We start from the raw sequence: 21018 nt of genomic DNA, 5'->3' as shown, positions 1-21018 counted from the left end.
CCTATCCCTGTAAACACACATATTTACCCTGCTAATCTCCCTGATAGTAAGGGGAAATTTAGCATGGCCAAGCCACTAACTTGCACATCTTTTAGACTGTGGGAGGAAACTGGAGCACCGAGAGGGAACCCATGCAGACACGGAGAGAATGTGCAAACGCCACACAGTGACCCAAGGCTGGAATTGAACCCAGGTCCATGGCGTTGTGAGGTAGCAGCGCTAACCACTGTGCCATCCCTATGATTTCACACCACACAACCACTCAGTGTCAGCTACGGCTTGGTTGGTAAGTCTCCCAACTCAGAAAGCTGTGGACTGAAGCCCCACTCCAGGAGCTGACACAATAAGGCAATGTTGAGTGTGTGGGGCAGCACTGAGGGAGTGCTGCAGTACCCACTTCCCAGTGACACCCTGAACCCAGCTACCCTCTACACCCTCAGGAAGATGTGGAGATGCCAGCGTTGGGGTGGTCTTCAGGACACAAGGAGCTGATAAAGGGACGGGGTTACTCTGGGTCACTGCTGGTGTGGGATCTTGCTATGCACAGGTGGTTTATGAAGCCGGGATGATACAGGGCGCTTTCTAAACGCAGCTCCGGGAGGCTTGGCTGTGACCCTCCCCCCCGGAGGATTCAGCCCCAGTTTATTCACTGAGCCTCGATGCTGCTTCACTGTCTCCCTCTCGCCACATGGAGCTGTTTATAAACAGCGGCTCCCGGCCCTACCCCAGCGCCCAGCCCGGCTCCGCTCCTCACTCACCCCCGGCCCGCTCCCCCGCCGCCGTCTCCCGCTCATCCGCCACCGTCTCCCGCTCACCTGCACACCGCCAATTACCCGCCAGCATCAGGCTTCGCACTCACACCAGGCCCTGCCGGAAGTCACCCTCGCCCCTTCACCTCTCACCCTCCACACCACTTCCTGTCCGTCTCCTAGCAACCATGGCCAAGCTGATCGGCAAGAGACAGCGGAGAAACCTGTGGGAGGAAATCTGTGCGGGTAAGGGGCATTGGGGGGGTGGGGGGAAGGGACATTGGGGGGTGGGGTGGTGGGGGGAGATGTGGGGGGAGTGGGGGAGGGGTGAGTGGGGGAGGGGAGGGGGAGGGGTGAGTAGGGGAGGGGAGGGGGAGGGGTGAGTGGGGGAGGGGTGAGTGGGGGAGGGGAGGGGGAGGGGTGAGTGGGGGAGGGGAGGGGGAGGGGTGAGTGGGGGAGGGGAGGGGGAGGGGTGAGTGGGGAGGGGGAGAGGTGGGGGGGAGAGGGGGTGGTGTGGGGAGGGGAGAGGGGGTGGTGTGGGGAGGGGAGAGGGGGTGGTGTGGGGAGGGGAGAGGGGGTGGTGGGGGGAGGGGAGAGGGGGTGGTGGGGGGAGGGGAGAGGGGGTGGTGGGGGGAGGGGAGGGGGTGGGGGACAGGGGAGGAGGGCAGGGGGAGGTGGTGTGGGGGGGTGGGGGAGGTGGTGTGGGGGGGTGGGGGAGAGGGAGAGGGGGCGGTGGGGGGACAGGGGAGGAGGGGTGGGGGGAGAGGGGAGGGGGGAGGTGGTGTGGGGGGACAGGGAGGAGGGGTGGAGGGAGGGGGGAGGTGGGGTGGGGGGAGAGGGGGTGGAGGGGTGGGGGGGAGAGGGGGTGGAGGGGAGAGGGGGTGGGGGGGAGAGGGGGTGGAGGGGAGAGGGGGTGGAGGGGGTGGGGGGGAGAGGGGGTGGAGGGGGTGGGGGGGAGAGGGGGTGGAGGGGGTGGGGGGGAGAGGGGGTGGGGGGGAGAGGGGGTGGAGGGGGTGGGGGGGAGAGGGGGTGGGGGGGAGAGGGGGAGGAGGGGTGGGGGGAGAGGGGGAGGGGGCGGGTGGGGGAGAGGGGGAGGGGGCGGGTGGGGGGAGAGGGGGAGGGGGCGGGTAGGGGGAGAGATTGCATGTGGTGGAGGTGAGAGGAGAGTGCGAAGCCAGGTGTTGAGACTATGGGAGGCCCATTCTGCCCTTTGCTTTTGAGACTGCTGCATTGCGAGGCTCACTGTCACATTCACACATAGAATCCACACAGTGCAGAAAGAGGCCGTTCAGCTCATCGAGTCTGCACCAACTGTCCGACAGAACATCCCGCCCAGCACTGTCTCCATAATGCCGCATGTTTATCATGGCCAATCCACCTAACCTGCACATTTCTTGGACTTTGGGAGGAAACCAGAGCATCCAGAGTAAACCCACACAGACCCAGGAAGAATGTGCAAACTTCACACGGATACTGGCCCAAGCCGGGAATCGAACCGGGGTCCCTGGCACTGTGAGACAGCAGTGCTAACCATTGTGGCACTGTGCTGTCCACCCAGTCTGACTCCCATTCTGAGCAGCTGCTTCATCCCATTTGGATTTAACGCACTGAGGGGAGGGGGCTGGGGGAAATCGCAATGGCTATCAGAGCAGGTTAGGGACTGCACCTTCCTCAGACTCTGAGGGACATTGATACAGAGGATGTGGAGAGGATGTTTCCTCTTGTCAGGGTATCTTGAACCGGAGGGCATTACCTACGAGGAGAGGTTGGAGAAACTTGGTTTGTTCTCACTGGAGCGATGGAGGTTGAGGGGAGACCTGATAGAAGTCTACAAGATTATGAGGGGCATGGACAGAGTGGATAGTCATAAGCTTTTTCCCAGGGTGGAAGACTCAGTTATTGGGTGGCGTATGCTTAAAGAGCGAGGGGCAAGGTTTAAAGGAGATATATGAGGCAAGTTTTTTTTACAGTAAGAAGTCTCACAACACCAGGTTAAAGTCCAACAGATTTATTTGGTAGCACAAACCACAAGCTTTCACAGCGCTGCTCCTTCATCAGCTGAGTGGGAGTTTGGTTCACAAACAGGGCACATAGTCTCATCAGTCGACAGTTCCAACACGTCACAGTGAAAAACCGCACCGACCTCCTCAGAGGGCAAACATGGGACACGGCAGACAGAGTACTCTTCGTTGTCTGGTACTTCCCTGGGGTGGAGAAGCTATGACATCTTCTTCAGAGCCTTCAACATGTCATCAATGAGGATGATCATCTCGCCAAGGCTAACCCCACACCCCCATTTCTTGCCTTCAAACAACCACACAACCTCAAACAGACCATTGTCCGCAGCATTCTACCCAGCCTTCAGGAGAACAGTGACCATGACACCACACAACCCTGCCACAGCAACCTCTGCAAGCTGGATCATCGACATGGATGACATAATCTCACAAGAGAACACCATCCACCAGGTACACAGTACATACTCTTGCAACTCAGCCAACGTTGTCTACCTGATACACTGCAGGAAAGAATGCCCCGAGGCATGGTACATTGGGGAGACCATGCAGACGCTACGACAATGGATGAATGAACACTGTTCAACAATCACTAGGCAGGAGTGTTCTCTTCCTGTTGGGGAACACTTCAGTGCTCACGGCATTCAGCCTCTGATCTTCCGGTAAGCATTTTCCAAGGCGGCCTTCACGACACACAACAACGCAGAATCACTGAGCAGAAACTGATAGCCAGGTTCCGCACACATGAGGATGGCCTCAACTGGGATCTTGGATTCATATATGATCTGTAACCCCCACTACTTGCCTGGGCTTGCAAAATCTCACTAACTGCCCTGTCTGGAGACAATACATATCTCTTTAAACTGTGCTTAATCCTCTCTCCACTCACGTTGTCTGTACCTTTAAGACTTGATTACCTGTAAAGACTCGCATTCCAACCATTATTTTGTAAATTGAGTTTGTGTCTTTATATTGCCCTGATTGGGAACAGAGCTCCCACTCACCTGATGAAGGAGCAGCGCTCTGAAAGCTTGTGGCTTGTACTACCAAATAAACCTGTTCAACTTTAACCTGGTGTTGTGAGACTTCTTACTTGCTTACCCCAATCCAACACTGGCATCTCCACATCATGGCAAGTTTTTTTACACAGAGAGTAGTGGGTGCCTGGAACTCACTGCCGGGGGAGGTAGTGGAAGCAGGTATATTGGTGACTTTTAAGGGGCATCTTGACAAATACATGAATAGGATGGGAATAGAGGGATATAATCCCTGGAAGAGTAGAGGGTTTTAATTCAGTCGGGCAGCATGGTCAGTGCAGGCTTGGAGGGCCGAAGGGCCTGTTCCTGTGTTGTATTTTCTTTGTTCTTTAGATCAGCCATGACTGCACTATCCTGCCCTGAGAACACGTCAGGAATGTGATATGAGATATTATCTTGTCTGAATGTGTGCTGTATCTACAGTTTAAATTGCAGCAATTTGTAACCATATGGAAATAGGAACAAGGAACAGGAGGAGGCCATTCTGCCCCTCGAGCCAGCTCTCCCATTTTGTAAGATCACTGTTAATTTGATAGTAACCTCAAATCTGCATCCGGCCCATCCCCAATAACCTATCATATCCCCTTGTTTTTCAAGAATCTATCCATCCCTGCCTTAAAAATATTCAAAGACTCTGCTTCCACTGCCTTTTCAGGAAGAGAGTTCGAGAGATACACGATCCTTGACTCTGTTCTAGCTTTACTGGGCAATGCAAACAGGAAAGCACCTGATCTTTCAGTGAAAGGTTTGGCTGAATGTGGTACTGCTCAACAGAACTTATCTGCCATCTTCCTCAGTGTTGATTGGTTTATCAATGGTAGCCATCCAACTATTTCTACAGTGGCTTCCTGGTATTTGGACTCGTAATCCAGAGACTCGTGATACTCATAGAGTCAGAGAGTTTTGCAGAACAGAAAGAGGCCTTTCAGGCCATCATGTCTGTGCTGGCTATCAAACACCGATCTATTCTAATAGCCTTGTACACTGGCATTTCAAGTCCTCATCTAAATGCTTCTTTAAATGTTGTAAGGTTTCCTGCCTCCACCACCCTTTCAGGCAGTGAGTTCCAGATTCCCATCACCCTTTGGGTGAAAAACCTTTTTCTCAAATCCCTTCCAAATCTCTTGCTCCTTACCTTCAACTTGTGCCCCCTGGTTGTTGATCCCTCTACCAAGGGTAGAGGTTTGTTTTTATCTACTCTATTTATATCCTTCATAATAGTGTACACCTCAAAGCTCTGGAAGCTAGATGTGAATCTCAACACGGCATTTGGTGAAATTTGAATCTAATAAAAACTGGAATTAAAAGTCATGAAACCATTATCAACTTTTGTAAAAACCTACTTGATTCACTAATGTCCTTTAGGGAAGGAAATCTGCCATCTTTACCTGGTCTGAATTACATATGACTCCAGATCCGCAGCAATATGGTTCAGTCTTAAATGCCCCCTGAAGTGGCTTAGCAAGCCAATGAGTTGAAGGGAAATTAGGGATGGGCAAAAAAATGTGGTCCAGCTAGAAATGCCCAAATCCCATGAATTAATTTTAATATATCCAGAGGCTTATTCCTTTCTGACATTCAGGTGGTCATAGGGTTAATTTATAGGAGGTCATGGGAGTGTAATTTACCCCCAGTAGCTACTATAAATTACCCCCTCATTATCTCTGATAAATTACCCCCTGTAACTCTTGTAGGTGCCTCTAGTAAATCAGTGCCTTCCCTGCTCTGCCCTGTTGGCTTTCTGGTCTCTTCAGCTATGCTTACCCCACTGCCCCCAGCGCTCCCTTACTGGTCTCACCCACTGTAATCCTGCCTTCCCAGTCTCCATGGCTGTCTCCCGGCAGCCTTGTCTGACATCCCCCTTCCCTATCTCTCCCCATTAGTCACTGGCTCGCCCCTGCTCTCCTCCCCCCGCTCTCCTGCCCCCAGGTCTGTTCTGCTGGGTTCACCCATTGATCTTTGCTCTCTGGCTCTCCTCTGCTGATGTCCTCCATGTGACCCCTGATCAAATTACATTTCCTTCCATGCACCGTTTCAACTGATGGTGTGAGGTTTTGGAATCCCATTTAAATCCTCCTTGAGTTGCCATGTTTGTTTTCCACACAACTGACGATATATTCTCTAAATTAAACTAATTAACATCTTTACCTCTTCCAGTCTGTAATGCTCAGTCTATTCATTCCCATTAATAAACCTGGGGCCCAGATTCTCTACACTTTCCGGAACTGGCCCAAAATTGACTTCAGAAAAATAAAATGCTACAGATGCTGGAACATAGAACATAGAACATTACAGCGCAGAACAGGCCCTTCGGCCCACGATGTTGCGCCGACCAGTTACAAAAACAATGACCCACTAGCCTATACCAATCCCTTTTCGTCCATAAACCTATCCAGAGATCTCTTAAACGCCCCCAAACTAGACGCATTTACAACTGCAGCAGGCAGGGCATTCCAATCCCTCACCACCCGCTGGGTAAAGAACCTACCCCTGACATCCGTCCTGTAGCTACCCCCCCTTAATTTAAAGCCATGCCCCCTCGTGCTAGCTTTCTCCATCCGAGGAAAAAGGCTATCACTATCCACCCTATCTAAACCTCTAATCATCTTATATGTTTCAATAAGATCCCCTCTTAGCCGCCTTCTTTCCAACGAAAACAACCCTAAATCCCTCAGTCTCTCCTCATAGGACCTCCCCACCATACCAGGCAACATCCTAGTAAACCTCCTCTGCACCCTCTCCAACGCCTCCACATCCTTCTTGTAATGCGGGGACCAGAACTGCACACAGTACTCCAAGTGCGGCCGCACTAGAGTAGTGTACAGTTGCAACATTACACTGCGACTCCTAAATTCAATCCCCCTACCAATAAACGCCAAGACACCGTACGCCTTCTTAACAACCTTATCTACTTGATTCCCAACTTTCAGGGATCTATGTACACACACACCTAGATCCCTCTGTTCATCCACACTATTCAAAGTCCTCCCGTTAGCCCTATACTCGACACATCTGTTGCTCCTACCAAAGTGAATTACCTCACACTTCTCCGCATTAAATTCCATCCGCCACCTCTCGGCCCAGCTCTGCAACCTATCTAAGTCTCCCTGCAGACTATGACACCCTTCCTCACAATCTACCACACCTCCAACTTTGGAAATCTGAAATAAAACCAGGCCTGAGGTCTGGAGTTAATAAAAACAGAAAATGCTAGGTAAACTCAGCAGGTCTGGCAGTATCTGTGGAGAGAGAAACAGAGTTAATGTTTCAGACCTAATTATTCCTGTACAGAAATCTGTAGGAAAAAGAAACGGTAGCAGTGGTTAACACTGCTGCTTCACAGCTCCAGGGACCTGGGTTCGATTCCTGGCTTGGGTCACTGTCTGTGTGGAGTTTGCACATTCTCCTTGTGTCTGCATGGGTTTCCTCCAGATGTTCCAGTTTCCTCCCACAGTCCAAAGATGTGCGGGTTAGGTTGATTGGCCATGCTAAAATTGTCCTTAGTGTCCTGGGTTGTGTAGGTTAGAGGGATTAGTTGGTAATATATGGGGATAGGGTCTTGGTGGGATTGTGGTCAGTGCAGACTCGATGGGCCAAATGGCCTCTTTCTGCACTGTAGGATTTCTATGATAAAATTCTTAATGTATGCAAAGATGGCAAATTTCCCTCCCTCTAGTGAATCAATGATAATTCCATGGTCACCATTGTGATGACTGGCTTTATAATTCCAAATTTATTAATTGAATAAAATTTCAGCAGTTACTGTGGTGGGATTTGAATCCATGTTCCCAGAACATTAGTCTGGGCCTCTGGGTTACTGATCTAGCGACATTACCATTACATCACTCTAAACAGTTTCTATGAAATGTCTCACAAAGATCAATGAAAGAAGTGGCTGGGGTGAGATACAGATTCACAGGGTCTCACTGAGTGTACAACAGGCTGCTGAATGGATCATGGAGAAAGCCAGTCTTGGGTAATTTTCATCCACCTCTACATAGATTTTAAATTTGTGTCCGACTTTTAAATTCTGCAGTAAGGCTGAAATAACAATATTTCTGAAAATTGGGATAAAATATTCATAAGCACATTATCAAAGCAAAATACAGCACATAGAAACTAGAAACAAGAGTAGGCCAATTGGCCCTTCGAGCCTGCTCCACCATTCATTTTGATCATGGCTGATCATCTAATTCAATATCCTGATTAGCCCTTCCCCCATATCCCTTGATCCCTTTAGCCCCAAGAGCGAAATCTAATTTCTTCTTGAAATCAGGCAACGTTTTGGCCTCAACTACTCTCTGTGGTACTGAAGAAATTCCTGTGAAGAAATTCCTCCTCACTTCAGTTCTAAAAGGTTTACCCCTTTCCGCAAGCTATGACCCCTAGTTCTGGACTCCCCACCATCGGGAACATTCCTTCTGAATCTACCCTAACACTTAGAATTTTATAAGTTCCTATGAGATCTCCTCTCACTCTTCTCAACTCCAATCAATATAATCCTTAATCTCTCATCTGATGTTACAAATTCAAAATAAAAGTGGTAACTGCTGGAAAAACTTAACAAGTCTGCAGATGTTGCCAGATCTGCTGAACTTTTCCAGAACTTTCTGCTCGTTATGTATGATACAAGTTGATTTAAACAGCAGACTGTTGGTCTGTTCAGTGAGTATGCTTGGCATGCTATGTCAATTGTAACACATTAAAGTGACGGATTTATGCTGATTTTTGAAAATATTATTTTGAAATATTGGTGAAATATCTAATGGTTCTGTACAATTATATTAAGAGAATATTTGCATGGACATTCTAAAGATATGGCCATGAAAAGCACAATTGGTTTTATTACACCATAAGTCCTGAATTCAGAGAAGGAAGAAGGGGAGTTGGAGGTGTAGAAATCTTGGCCTGGCTTTTACAAAATACTTGCAGCACAGCCCAATGGCTGCATGCTATTATTTATGATCTGTAGAAATTTCCTCCCAATCTTCTTCAACTAACCCATCAACATATCCCTCTATTCCTTTTTCCATTATGTTTATCTCACTTCTCCTTAAAAGCATAACTATGAGATGTGGAAATCACTGGCTAGGCCAGCATTTATTGCCCAAACTCTAGTTACCCTTGAGAAGTTGGTGTTGAGCTGCCTTCTTGAACCACTGCAGTTGTTGTGGTGTAGGGATGCTGTACATGGAGGGAGTTCCAGAATTTTGACTCAGTGACAATGAATGAATGGCAATAAATTTCCAAGATGTGGAGATACTGGCGTTAGACTGGATAAGCACAGTCAAAGGAGCAACACTCTGAAAGCTTGTGCTACCAAATGGACCTGTTGGATTTTAACCTGGTGTTGTGAGACTTCTTGCAATAAATTTCCAAGCCAGGATGATGGGTGATTTGAAGAGGAATGTGCTTGTTCCTCCTACTTTTACTCTTCTGGTGTTAGAGGTTGTTGGGCTCAGAAACTGTTACAGGAGCCTTGGCAAATTGCCACAGTGCATTTTGTAAATGGTACACAATGCTATCACTGTGCACCAGTGGTGGAGGGAGAGAATATTTATGATGGTGGGTGGTGGGGCCGATGACTACTTTCTCCTGGATAGCACAAATTTCTTGAGTATTATGAGAACTGCACTACCCCAGGCAAGTGCAGAGTGTTTCATCACAGTCCTTACTGTGCCTTTCAGATGGTGGACAGGCATTATGGATTCAGGAGGCGAGTTACTCACCACAGAATTCCCAGTCTCTGACCTCATAGCCACGATTAAAGAGTTAAGTTTCTGGTTTGTGGTAACCCCAGGATGTTAATGGCTGAGAAGGATTCAGTGGTTGATATTTATGATTAGTAAATCCAAAGGTTGTACTGTGGTAATATTGAGTGAGAAGAGTGAAGTGTTTGTTTCACGTATAAAAATGGACGATGGGGAGAGCAGAAGGGCAGACTGGGAAAGGGATTTTGTTAAGATGGATCTGAAGCAGAGAAAGAGTAAAGGAGTGTCAAGCTTGTTTTGCAAACAGAGCTGGGAGGACTCACCTGATGCAAATATAATGTGTAAAAAATAAACTGATAGAATAAGAGATATTACAGAAATTGTGTCCTAACGTAGTGTATATGCATCGGCAATGTGCTCTTTCTGCAGATACCTTTTAGCAGTTAGTTTTTTTGCTGCAATGTTGGCAAAGCTAGTTGAACAATAAAAAACAGACTACCCAGAGGTGGTGTGGGAGGATTTTCATTTTTGTCATATTTATGTGAAGTTTTTTGAATTGAAAAGTGAATTCCAGCATGTTTCAACTGCAGCTGTTATATACAAGGGGCTCTGTGCAATAGCTCTGACTGCATATAGAACAAGAAAGGCTTACCCAACGAAAGAAATTGCTGAGTTCCATTAACTCAACGATAGTAACAGGAGCTTGGAAAAGACTTTCCCTGCAGACTTTGGAATCCTGCCTTCAGGTTCAAATGTTCATCACACACTGACACTGTGTGGGAAACAATCAGAGCGATTTTCCCTGGAGTGTCCAATTGAACTTGGACTTGTAGGTTAAACACCACATCAGAAGCATATGTAATAGTGGTATAATAATGATGTCAGGTCACAGGAGTGAGAAGTAAGAGTAGTCTAGAAGTATTGCGGTCCAGATGTGTAAATACTTCCTGCAAAGTGGGCGGCGTGGTAGCACAGTGGTTAGCGCTGCTGCTTCACAGCTCCAGGATTCCCGGCTTGGGTCACTGTCTGTGTGGAGTTTGCATATTCTCATGCGTGGGTTTCCTCCAGGTGCTCCAGTTTCCTGCCACAGTCCAAAGATGTGTGAGTTAGGTTGATTGGCCATGCTAAAATTGCCCCTTAGTGTCCTGAGGTGCGTAGGTTAGAAGGATTAGCAGGTAAATATATAGGGATATGGGGGTAGGGTCTGGATGGGAATGTGATTGGTGCAGACTTGATGAACCAGATAGCCTCTTTCTGCACTGTAGGGTTTCTATGATTCTATGAAATAAAGAGTAACGGTTTTGAGAAACTACAGACTTGACCGACATACTTTGGAGAATAGACAATCCCAAAACCCCCATCTTGACCCCAACTGCAGAACAACACAATGGTATGACCGAATCTTCAAGAAGGAGCTACAAGAAAAGAGACCCTCAAAGAAAGGATGAAAGAAAAGAAGACTCACTGAGACGTCAGCCGTTGAGGGAGCAACAGATGCAAGCTGAGGAGCTTGGACGCAAAGAGCACAGGCCCAAAGCAGCAAGCAGTGGCACAGACACAGCAGCATGGACACTTGCGAGCCAGGCACAGTGGCACAGACACAAGACACAAGGATGCCGGGTTCTGCCCCCCTTGCCCAGTGGCAGTCAAACTCACTTTGCCACATATCACTGCACTGAGTCGCTAGAGTGGAAAATTCCACCCTACATTTTTTGAATCATTAAAATAATCTTTTAAAGCTGGTGTGGGTTGCTGCTCAGGCTGACTGCTGCTGCTTTTTCTTGCTTGTTAGAGCCTGATTCTTTAGGAGAATTATAAGTGCGAGTTGATTCATTTTGGTAGGACAGTTTGAATGCGGATTACAGGGTCAAAGGCAAGGTTCTGAGGAATGTGGAGGAACAGAGATCTTGGGGTTCATATCCACAGATCTCTGAAGGTTGCCACTCAAGTGGATAGAGTCGTGAAGAAAGCCTATAGTGTGTTACTGTTTATTGACAGGGGGTTTGAGTTTAAGAGCTGTGGGGTTATGCTGCAACTATACTGGACCTTGGTGAGACCATATTTGGAATATTGTGTTCAGTTCTGGTCACCTCACTATAAGAAGGATGTGGAAGCATTGGAGAGAGTGCGGAGGAGATTTACCAGGATGCTGCCTGGTTTGGAGGGTAGGTCTTATGAGGAGAGGTTGAGGGAGCTGGAGCTTTTCTCTTTAGAGCAGAGGAGGATGAGAGGCGACTTGATAGAGGTTTATAAGATGATGATGGGGATAGATAGAGTGGACGTGCAGAGACTGTTTCCTCGGGTGGATGTAGCTGTTACTAGGTTACTATAAGGTTCATGGTGGGAGATATAAGAGGGATGTCCGAGGTAGGTTCTTTACTCAGAGTGGTTGGAATGTGAAATGCACTGCCTGCTGTGATAGTGGAGTCGGACACTTTAGGAACTTTCAAGTAGTTATTGGATAGGCACATGGAGCACCCCAGAATGATAGGGAGTGGGATAGCTTGATCTTGGGTTCGGGCATAGCTCAGCACAACATTGAGGGCTGAAGGGCCTGTAATGTGCTGAAGAAGAAAAAGGCATCTCTGAGATAGTTAATAGCATCTGGGGATAGTTTACTGCTCCTCCCTCAGGCTATGTGAAACAAATACAGTTCCTCTCATTTCAGAGAGATTGTAATTTTTCAGATTAATTAGCATTCTCCCACCAACCCCCTCAGTGAAGTGGTTTTATTGTCAGCCTCCCCTTTATGAATAATTCCATTGACATATGTTATGCGCATATTGGAATTGTATGGTGATGGTTTAATTAGAATATAAAGTAGTATGACCTACACTATAATGAATCCTAACCTTTCTGAATAAAGCAGGCGCTGTCACACCATGACAATATACAGGAGCATCCCTGATTGGCAGTTGTCAAAGACAGTTCTAGTTAAAATGCCTACAAAGTGCAGTAATTTATAATTTCAATGTCCTAAATGTCATATCAGTTTTTAATCAAAACTAGAGGCTATGGGTGAGAATAACATGCTTAAAAATCTTGGGCACTGGAATTGCCTCCAGAGAAACTATAGCATGTGTCTGAAGAAATTTATGTGTAACGTCACGATCCTTGTTGAACGTTTTCTCAAACAGCCTTTGTGCATTTTCCACAGCACGAGGGTGACTTACAGAAAATTATTATAAACTCGATGGTCCTGCAGCATGTGTCCGGATAATGTTTTAAAGCATTTGGAAATCTAGATAATCAGACAGTTATGATGGCCATGAAGGCCAAGGGGGATTATCAATATCTTTGTGGAGGCTGAGCTGCCTTATTGAGCGAGTGGAAGCTTGCCCAATGGGAGGCAGTCAGCAGGGGTTTAAGCCTGTTTACCCAGCCTGGAGTTGTAGGTCCTGAGGTGAAGACTACCTGATTGTAAACTGCAGTCACAGCCCTTTGGCTGAATTACTATAGAGTCAGCTGGATATAATCTGACCCACAAATAATCAAGATTCTAAAGAACCCTGGAGGCCAGCAACAATCAACAAGGTCAGCTATGTGCAGAGCCACAAGAGGTGGGTGAGATCCTAAACGAATATTTCTCATCGGTGTTTGCTGCTGAGAAAGACATAGATGTTAGGGAACTTGGGGAAATAAATAGTGATGTCTTGAGATGTTCCTCAGGGATCAGTGCTGGGATCTTTGCTGTTTGTAATATAAATAAATGATTTGGAGGAAAATTTAACTGTATTGATTAGTAAGTTTGCAGACTACACAAAGGTTGGTGGATTTGCAGATAGCGATGAGGACTATTAGAGGATACAGCAGGATATAGATCAGTTGGAGGCTTGGGTGGAGAGATGGCAGATGGAGTTTAATCCAGACAAATGCGAGTTAATGCATTTTGGAAGGTCTAATACAGATAGGAAATATACAGTAAATGGTAGAACCCTTAAGAGTATTGATAGGCAAAGGGATCTGGGTGTACAGGTACACAGGTCACTGAAAGTGGCAATGCAGGTGGAGAAGGTAGTCAAGAAGGCATACGGCATGCTTGCCTTCATCGGCCAGGGCATTGAGTTTAAAAATTGGCAAGTCATGTTGCAGCTTTATAGAACCTTAGTTAGGCCGCACTTGGAATATAGTGTTCAATTTTGGTTGCCTCACTACCAGAAGGATGTGGAGCCTTTGGAGAAGGTCCAGGATGTTGTCTGGTATGGAGGGCATTAGCTATGAGGAAAGATTGAAGAAATGTGATTTGTTCTCACTGAAGCGACGAGCTTGAGGGGAGATCTGATAGAAATCTACAAAATTATGAGAAGCACAGACAGAGTGGACAGTCAGAAGTTTTTTCCCAGGGTGAAAGAGTCAATTACTAGGGGGCACAGGTTTAAGGTGTGAGAGACAAGATTTAAAAGAGATGTACGAGGCAGATTTTTTACAGAGAGTCGTGAGCGCCTGGAACTCGTTGCCGGGGGAGGTAGTGGAAGCAGATACAGTAGTGACTTTTAAGGGGCGTCCTGACAAGTACATGAATAGGATGGGAATAGAGGGATATGGTCCCAGAAGGGTAAGGAGTTTTAGTTAAGTGGGGCAGCTTGGTTGGTGCAGGCTTGGCGGGGTGAAGGGCCTGTCCCTGTGCTGTAATTTTCTTTGTTCTTTGGTTTTTATTTGAGTGTACATATTACAGAGAATGAGATGCTGGATTTCCTAAAGCGCATCAAGGTAGATAAATCCCCGGGACCTGATGAAGCGTATCCGAGGACGTTGTGGGAGGCTAGGGAGGAAATTGTAGGTCTCTTAGCAGAGATATTTGAATCATCAACAACCACAGGTAAAATGACTGAAGATTGGAGGGTGTTGTACCTTTGTTTAGAAGGGCTGCAGTGAAAAGCCTGGGAACTACTAGTCGGTGAGCTGGTGTAGTGGGTAAATTGTTGGAAGGTATTTTGAGAGACAGGATCTACAGGCATTTAGCGAAGCAAGGACTGATTAGGGACAGTCAGCGTGGCTTTGAGAGTAGAAAATCATGACTTACAAATTTGATTGAGTTTTTTGAAGCGGTAACAAAGCAGGTAGATGAGGGCAGTGCAGTTGATGTCTACATGGACTTTAGCAAGGCCTTTGACAAGGTACCACATGGTAGGTTGTTATATGAGATAAAATCCCATTGGATCCAGGATGACGTAGCCAATTGGATACAAAATTGGCTTGATGACAGAAGACAGAGGGTGGTTGTAGAGGGTTATCTTTTAAACTGGAGGCCTGTGACCAATGGTGTTCCTCAGGGATCAGTGCTCAGTCCACTGTTATTTTCCATTTATATTAATGGTTTGGATGAGAATTTAGGAGGCATGGTTAGTACATTTGCAGACGACACCAAGTTCGTGGCATAGTGGATGTTGAAGAAGGTTATCTAGGATTGCAACAGGATCTTGATCAATTGGGCCAGTGGGCTGACGAGTGGTCGATGGAGTTTAATTTAGATAAATGTGAGGTGATGCAGTTTGGTAGATTGAACCAGGGCAGGATATTGGGGAGAGTTATTGAACAGAGCAATCTAGGGGTGCAGGTTCATAGTTTCTTGAAAGTGGAGTTGCGAGGTGGTGAAGAAGACATTCGGTATGCTTGGTTTCATTGGTCAGAACATTGAATACAGGAATTGGGACATCTTGTTGAAGTTGTACAAGATATTAGTGAGGCCACACTTGGAATACTGTGTGCAATTCTGGTCACCCTATTATAGAAAGGATATTATTAAACTAGAAAGATGCAGAAAAGATTTACTAAGATGTGACCGGGACTCGATGGTTTGAGTTATAAGGAGAGCTAGATAGACATTTTTTCCTGGAGCGTAGGAAGTTTAGGGGTGAACTTATAGAGGTCTATAAAATAGAATCTTAGAAAAACTACAGCATAAACAGGCCCTTCGGCCAAGTTGCACTGATCTTATCTCTACCTACTAGGCTTACCTATTACCCTCAATCCTATTAAGTCCCATGTGCTCATGCAGAAGTCTCTTAAAAGACCCCATTGAATTTGTCTCCACCACCACCGACAGCAGCCGATTCCACTCACCCACCACCCTCTGAGTGAAAAACTTACCCCTGACGTCTCCTCTGTACCTGCTCCCCAGCACCTTAAACCTGTGTCCTCTCGTAGCAACCATTTCAACCCTGGGAAAAAGCCTCTGAGAATCCACCCGATCAATACCTCTCAACATCTTATACACCTCTATCAGGTCACCTCTCATCCTTCATCTCTCTAAGGAGAAAAGGCCAAGCTCTCTCAACCTATCCTCATAAGGCATGCCACCCAATCCAGGCAACATCCTTATAAATCTCCTCTGGACTCTTTCTATGGCTTTCACATCCTTCCCGTAATGAGGCAACCAGAACTGCGCACAGTTCTCCAAGTGGGGTCTGACAAGGGTCTTATAAAGTTGCAGCATTACCTCCCGACTCCTAAACTCAATCCCTCGATTAATGAAGGCCAGTACACCATACGCCTTCTTAACCACATCCTCTACCTGTGAAGCCAATTTGAGAGTCCTATGAACCCGGACCCCAAGATCCTTCTGATCTTCCACACTGCTAAGAATCTTACCCTTGATAATATATTCTTTCATCCCATTTGACCTGCCAAAATGGACCACTACACATTTATCCGGGTTGAAGTCCATCTGCCACTTCTCTGCCCAGTCTTGCATCCTACCTATGTCTTGCTGCAACTTCTGACATCCTTCCAAACTATCCACAACAACTCCGACCTTTGTGTCATCGGCAAACTTACCAACCCATCCCACCACTTCCTCATCCAGGTCATTTATAAAAATCACAAACAGCAAGGGTCCCAGAACAGATTCTTGGGGTACTCCACTGGTGACCGACCTCCATGCAGAAAAAGACCCATCTACAACCACTCTCTGCCTTCTGCGGGCAAGCCAGTTCTGGGGGCATAATGAGGGACGTAGACAAGGTAGATAGTCAATATCTTTTCCCAAAGGTAGGGGAGTTTAAAACTTGAGGGCATAGGATTAAGGTGAGAGGGGAGAGATACAAAAGTGTCCAGAGGGGCAATTTTTTCACACACAGGGTGGTGAGGATCTGGAACAAGCTGTCAGAGGTAGTAATAGAGGCAGGTACAATTTTGTCTTTTGGAAAGCATTTAGACAGTTACATGGGTAAGTTGGGTATAGAGGGATATGGGCAAAATGCAGGCAATTGGGATTAGCTTAGGGGCTTAAAAGAAAAAGGACGGCATGGACAAGTTGGGCCGAAAGACCTGTTTCCACACTGTGAGTCTATGACTCTTTAAGTTACCATCCATGAATCAGCCATTGATACGCAAAAGAAGGTGATAAAGTCCCCTTATTTTTGAGAACTCGAGTGTCAGAGTGTGAGCCCTTGAGCCAACAACTCTTCAGTGCTAGAGGATGTGACAGCTGGAATGCTGTCCTCGGTCAGGTGCACTGTTCAGCATTATTAAATTTTACGATTTGAAAGCAGCTGTCAGAGAGCATTTTAGAAAGAGCATCTGATGCGTTCTTTTGAAAGGCCTGAAACTTTGAAGACTGGGAATCTTTGGGGAGTCCTATAATTTTACTGGCAGTAAGTTAACATCTGAACATTGGAACACTGCATTTCTGGTGTCCAGTGGGATGAAGCAAATAGGAGGAGCAATGTTCATCATCTGGGGTATTTGCTCGGGTTCCAGAATGTAAGTATGTGATAGCTAATCTGATCTGTGCCCAAAAGATTCTGCTACAAGTAGGACAGGAGAGTGCTGATGGTTGAGTTTTGGATGGGTTGCTGGCTCAGTGTTTCCAACGCTTGTATCCTACTCTCTGCTTCTGGTGTGTGATTGCTTTTGAAGGAGGCTGCACCATTTTTGATTTGGTTGCACCAGGTTCAGTGATCCTGGGTGGACCTCTCCCAGGATTCATAAATAAAGCCTTCTAAGTGTCTCTGTAACGTTTCCATTGATTGCCATGATTAAAGTTTCCATAGAAGATTTGCCTTGGTAAGCAAGTGTCAGCCACCCTGGCTATATGACCAGGAACTCTCGCTTTGAAAGGAAAACTTTCTGAGCGTGGTCGACTATGCAGGAAGTTAAATAAATGTACTTGTTTCTCTGGGCGTTGCCAACTATACTACTCCATAATAGGCACTGGTCATTTCTCTCCTGCCACCTGAGGCAAGTGACCCAATGGTGTACAGTTACCAATAACCCCAACACATGCAAATAAGTATGATTGATGCACTGGAGTGTGGCGACTAGGGGATTTTCACGGTAACTTTATTGCAGTGTTAATGTAAGCTGACTTGTGACATAAATAAATTTCAAAATTTTAACTTTAACTTTAAAAAAAACTGAGGTGGTAGAAGTTAAAATAAACTGTTACACTGAAACGCAAGCCTTTCTCTTCCTTGCTGTTATCAATATTTTTTGCATTTTTTTGTTTCAGATTTTCAATTTTGAACACAGTGTGATGATAATTAATGCAATTAACGTAATACAATTATGTGTTACAATGGACTGAAATTGGAACACCAATTCAGATAGTATTTAATTCTTACATCTTGAATATGGTTCAAAATTATTTGTATTTATAGACTCAAATTTCCCAGGAAAAATAAGATGTTTAACAAATGTCCCTTTTCTGTGCTTTTACAGAATTTGAAGCAATCAGTTCTCATTTTTCAGAGGATTCGAGGTCGGAAACAGCATCTGTGTCGACTGAAATATCTCAATATGATCCCAGCAAACATTCCCCGGTTTTTTATGGTCATATGGTAGCCAAGGTAATTCTAAAATATTTATCTTATTTCCCAGGATGGTCAAATAGTAAATTGCTATTTAGTTTATTTAGGTATCAAAAGTGCTTGCAGAAGTTATAAGAAGCAACACAAAGGACCAGATTTTACCATTACGTTGTGCGTGTTTTCAGGCGTGAGGCAATTAGCGCGATCTGCACTCGCGCAGATTCCCACTTTACCAGGGTCCGAAAATGGTTGCGATCGGAACTGCGCCTGAAACAGGTGAAATGTCAATTTAAATGCATTTGCATGCGTTTATATTGACTTAATGAGTTGGACACCCAATCTTACCTGCATTTCTCCCTTTACCACCGTGTTCGCCTGTCCAGATTCAGCTGGGTAATGGTCTGTTTTTGTTGCTCCAGCATCTGAAGAGGTAAGGTTCAGAGCTTCCAGCGGCTCTCTGACTCAGATTGGTGGTGGTGGGTGGGGTGGGGGGAGAAAGTCAGATCATTCTCTGGTGCAGCGGGGGAGGAGGCCAGATGGTTAATAGGTGTGGAGGGGAGGGAGATCTTTCTCTAGTGGGGGGGTGGTGAGGCCAGATGGATCTCTGGTGGGGGGTAGGGTGCAGGGGCAGGGGGAATTTGCTGCCACTCTGCGGGCAATTGATGGGAGGGAAGGGGGCAGAGGGTCACAATCGGTCTGGGTAGCCAAAAAGGAGGGTGGTGGATAAGGGGGACAGTTATGTTGTGGGGGTAGGGTGATGTCTGTGGGGGCTATTGCTCCTGGTTGCCCTATTTGCTTTTTGCACTCTGGGGGTGATGTGACAGGAGAGTGTTTTTCAAATTTTTCTTTCACTGCGGATGCACAATTGAAGACTGATTGGAGCTGCAGTGTCTCAGGCATGATAAGCACTGCCCACAGTGCAATTCAGACCCACAATTTTTTTTTCAGGCTGAGTGCGTATGAGGGTGCCTGAGAACAGGTTTCCAAGTCAGATCTGAATTATGCCCAGATTCACCACTCAGAATCAAAATAGTAAAATTGCCCCCAAAATGTAAAACAAGTTTGCAATAAATATTACATAGCAGGCATTGAACTTTCAATATCAAACTCAAACTTAGCCTCACTCTTCTTGTATTTTTAATTATTCTTATGGGTATTCACTGCTGGTGGAATTGCATGAATTTGTTCAAAGCTATGATTGAAATTAATGAAATTTAAGATGAAATAAGTGCTAGTCTCTAGTGATTATACTCCTTGTGTGAACTATATATTTGTACTGAATTTAAAATAAATGACTTGATCTTCTGTTGAATTTCTCATAGGCACATTATAATATTTGTATATTTACCATTTTATACCACAGTTCTTAATACTTACACTGTCCCTACCAACCATCACCTGTCAGGAGCAAATGGAGTTAACCATTTATCATTTCCATAGATATTGATTACAAAGATGCTGTTTGAATCATACTAAATGTCTTCTTTTCAGACAGTAGAATCATCGAATGGTGACAGTACTGAATGAGGCCATTCAGCTGAAAACCCTACAGTTTCTTTTTATTCTTCAGCTCCTTATCCAATTCCCCATTGAAAGAAACAGAGCAGTTTAAGGATAAAGAGCAAATAATTTAGTACTGAGATAAAGAGAAACTTCTTCATTCAAAGGATTGTAAATCTTTGGAATTCTCTATCCCAGAGGGTTGTGGATGCTCTAAGCATTGGCTGTATTCTCTCCCCACAGATGCTGTCAGACTTGCTGAGATAGTATTGAATACGTGGAAGGCTGGGATAGGTAGGTTTTTAGTCTGTCAGGGAATCAAGGGATATGGGGAACAGAGAGAACAGTGGAATTGGAACCCTATATCATTCATGGTTGTATTGAATGGCAAAGCAGGTTTGATGGGCCAAATTCCATATATTCTTAAGTCCCAATTGAATCTATCCAGTGCAACCTTCTCAGACAGCGCATCCTAAATCATAACCAGCCTCCCCAAAGAAAGATACTTCTGCCATCTCACCTTTAGTTCATGTGCTGATTAACTTAAACCTGTATCCTCTGGTTCTCGACCTCTCCACCAATGGGATCAGTTTGTTCCTATCCACTCTGTCCAGACCCCTCATGATTTTGAACAGCTCCATTTAACCTCCTTCTGACCTCCCCTTTCAAGGCTTCTCCAACTTATTCTTCTAACTGAAGTTCTTCATTCCTGGAACTGTTCTTTTAACTACCTTTTGCACCTTTTCTATAGCTTTTACATTCTTCCTGAAATGCAGTGCCCAGAATTGAATGTAGTTTTTCAATTGAGGTCAAGTCAATGTTGGATAATTGTTGATCAGAATGTCCTATTCTGTGCTTCAGTTTATGCCCGGTATTTTGCGCTCCCATTTGCATCAGGTATAAATGCCAATGAGAGCGCAAAATCTGGACAGAGGCCCAAAGCACGTTATACAGCAGTGGGATGTCCTGTCAAAACTGTCCCTACCCCCCACAACATTCCTGACACTCAATGTTGGGAACCCAATTAGAATAAATTAAAATTGAATTATCCAACCTCTATACCTGATAATCCCCCTCATTACATTATCTATTCACATCTGTGTGAGGGCACACCAACATGAATGATGACTGGCCTCCCATGACGTGTACCTGATGGGCAGACATCACTCAGGGAGGAGAGGGATGTTTCACCTTGGCAGCACAGTGGCTAGCACTGCAGCCTCACAGCGCCAGAGACCTGGGTTCGATTACCGCTT

The 21018-nt window shown here is 45.9% G+C and overlaps 1 protein-coding gene across 3 annotated transcripts in view; it reads left to right on the top strand.

The window, feature by feature from the left end:
- The first annotated feature begins 901 nt into the window (after window positions 1-901).
- iqck (IQ motif containing K) overlaps window positions 902-21018 on the top strand; it is a 129768-nt gene continuing 109651 nt past the window's right edge. For all 3 annotated transcript variants that reach the window (XM_080183674.1, XM_080183673.1, XM_080183675.1), the window contains exons 1-2: window positions 902-995; window positions 18174-18301. In XM_080183674.1, the coding sequence (XP_080039800.1) occupies window positions 938-995; window positions 18174-18301 (186 nt within the window). In that variant the 5' untranslated portion in view covers window positions 902-937. The remainder of the gene's footprint in view (window positions 996-18173; window positions 18302-21018) is intronic.

This window comes from Carcharhinus amblyrhynchos, unplaced genomic scaffold, assembly GCF_965287045.1.
Source record: "Carcharhinus amblyrhynchos unplaced genomic scaffold, sCarAmb.v2.hapA scaffold_370, whole genome shotgun sequence".
Lineage (NCBI taxonomy): Eukaryota > Metazoa > Chordata > Chondrichthyes > Carcharhiniformes > Carcharhinidae > Carcharhinus > Carcharhinus amblyrhynchos.
Note: the sequence above shows the minus strand (reverse complement) of the source record. Positions and strands in the feature narration are given on the sequence as shown.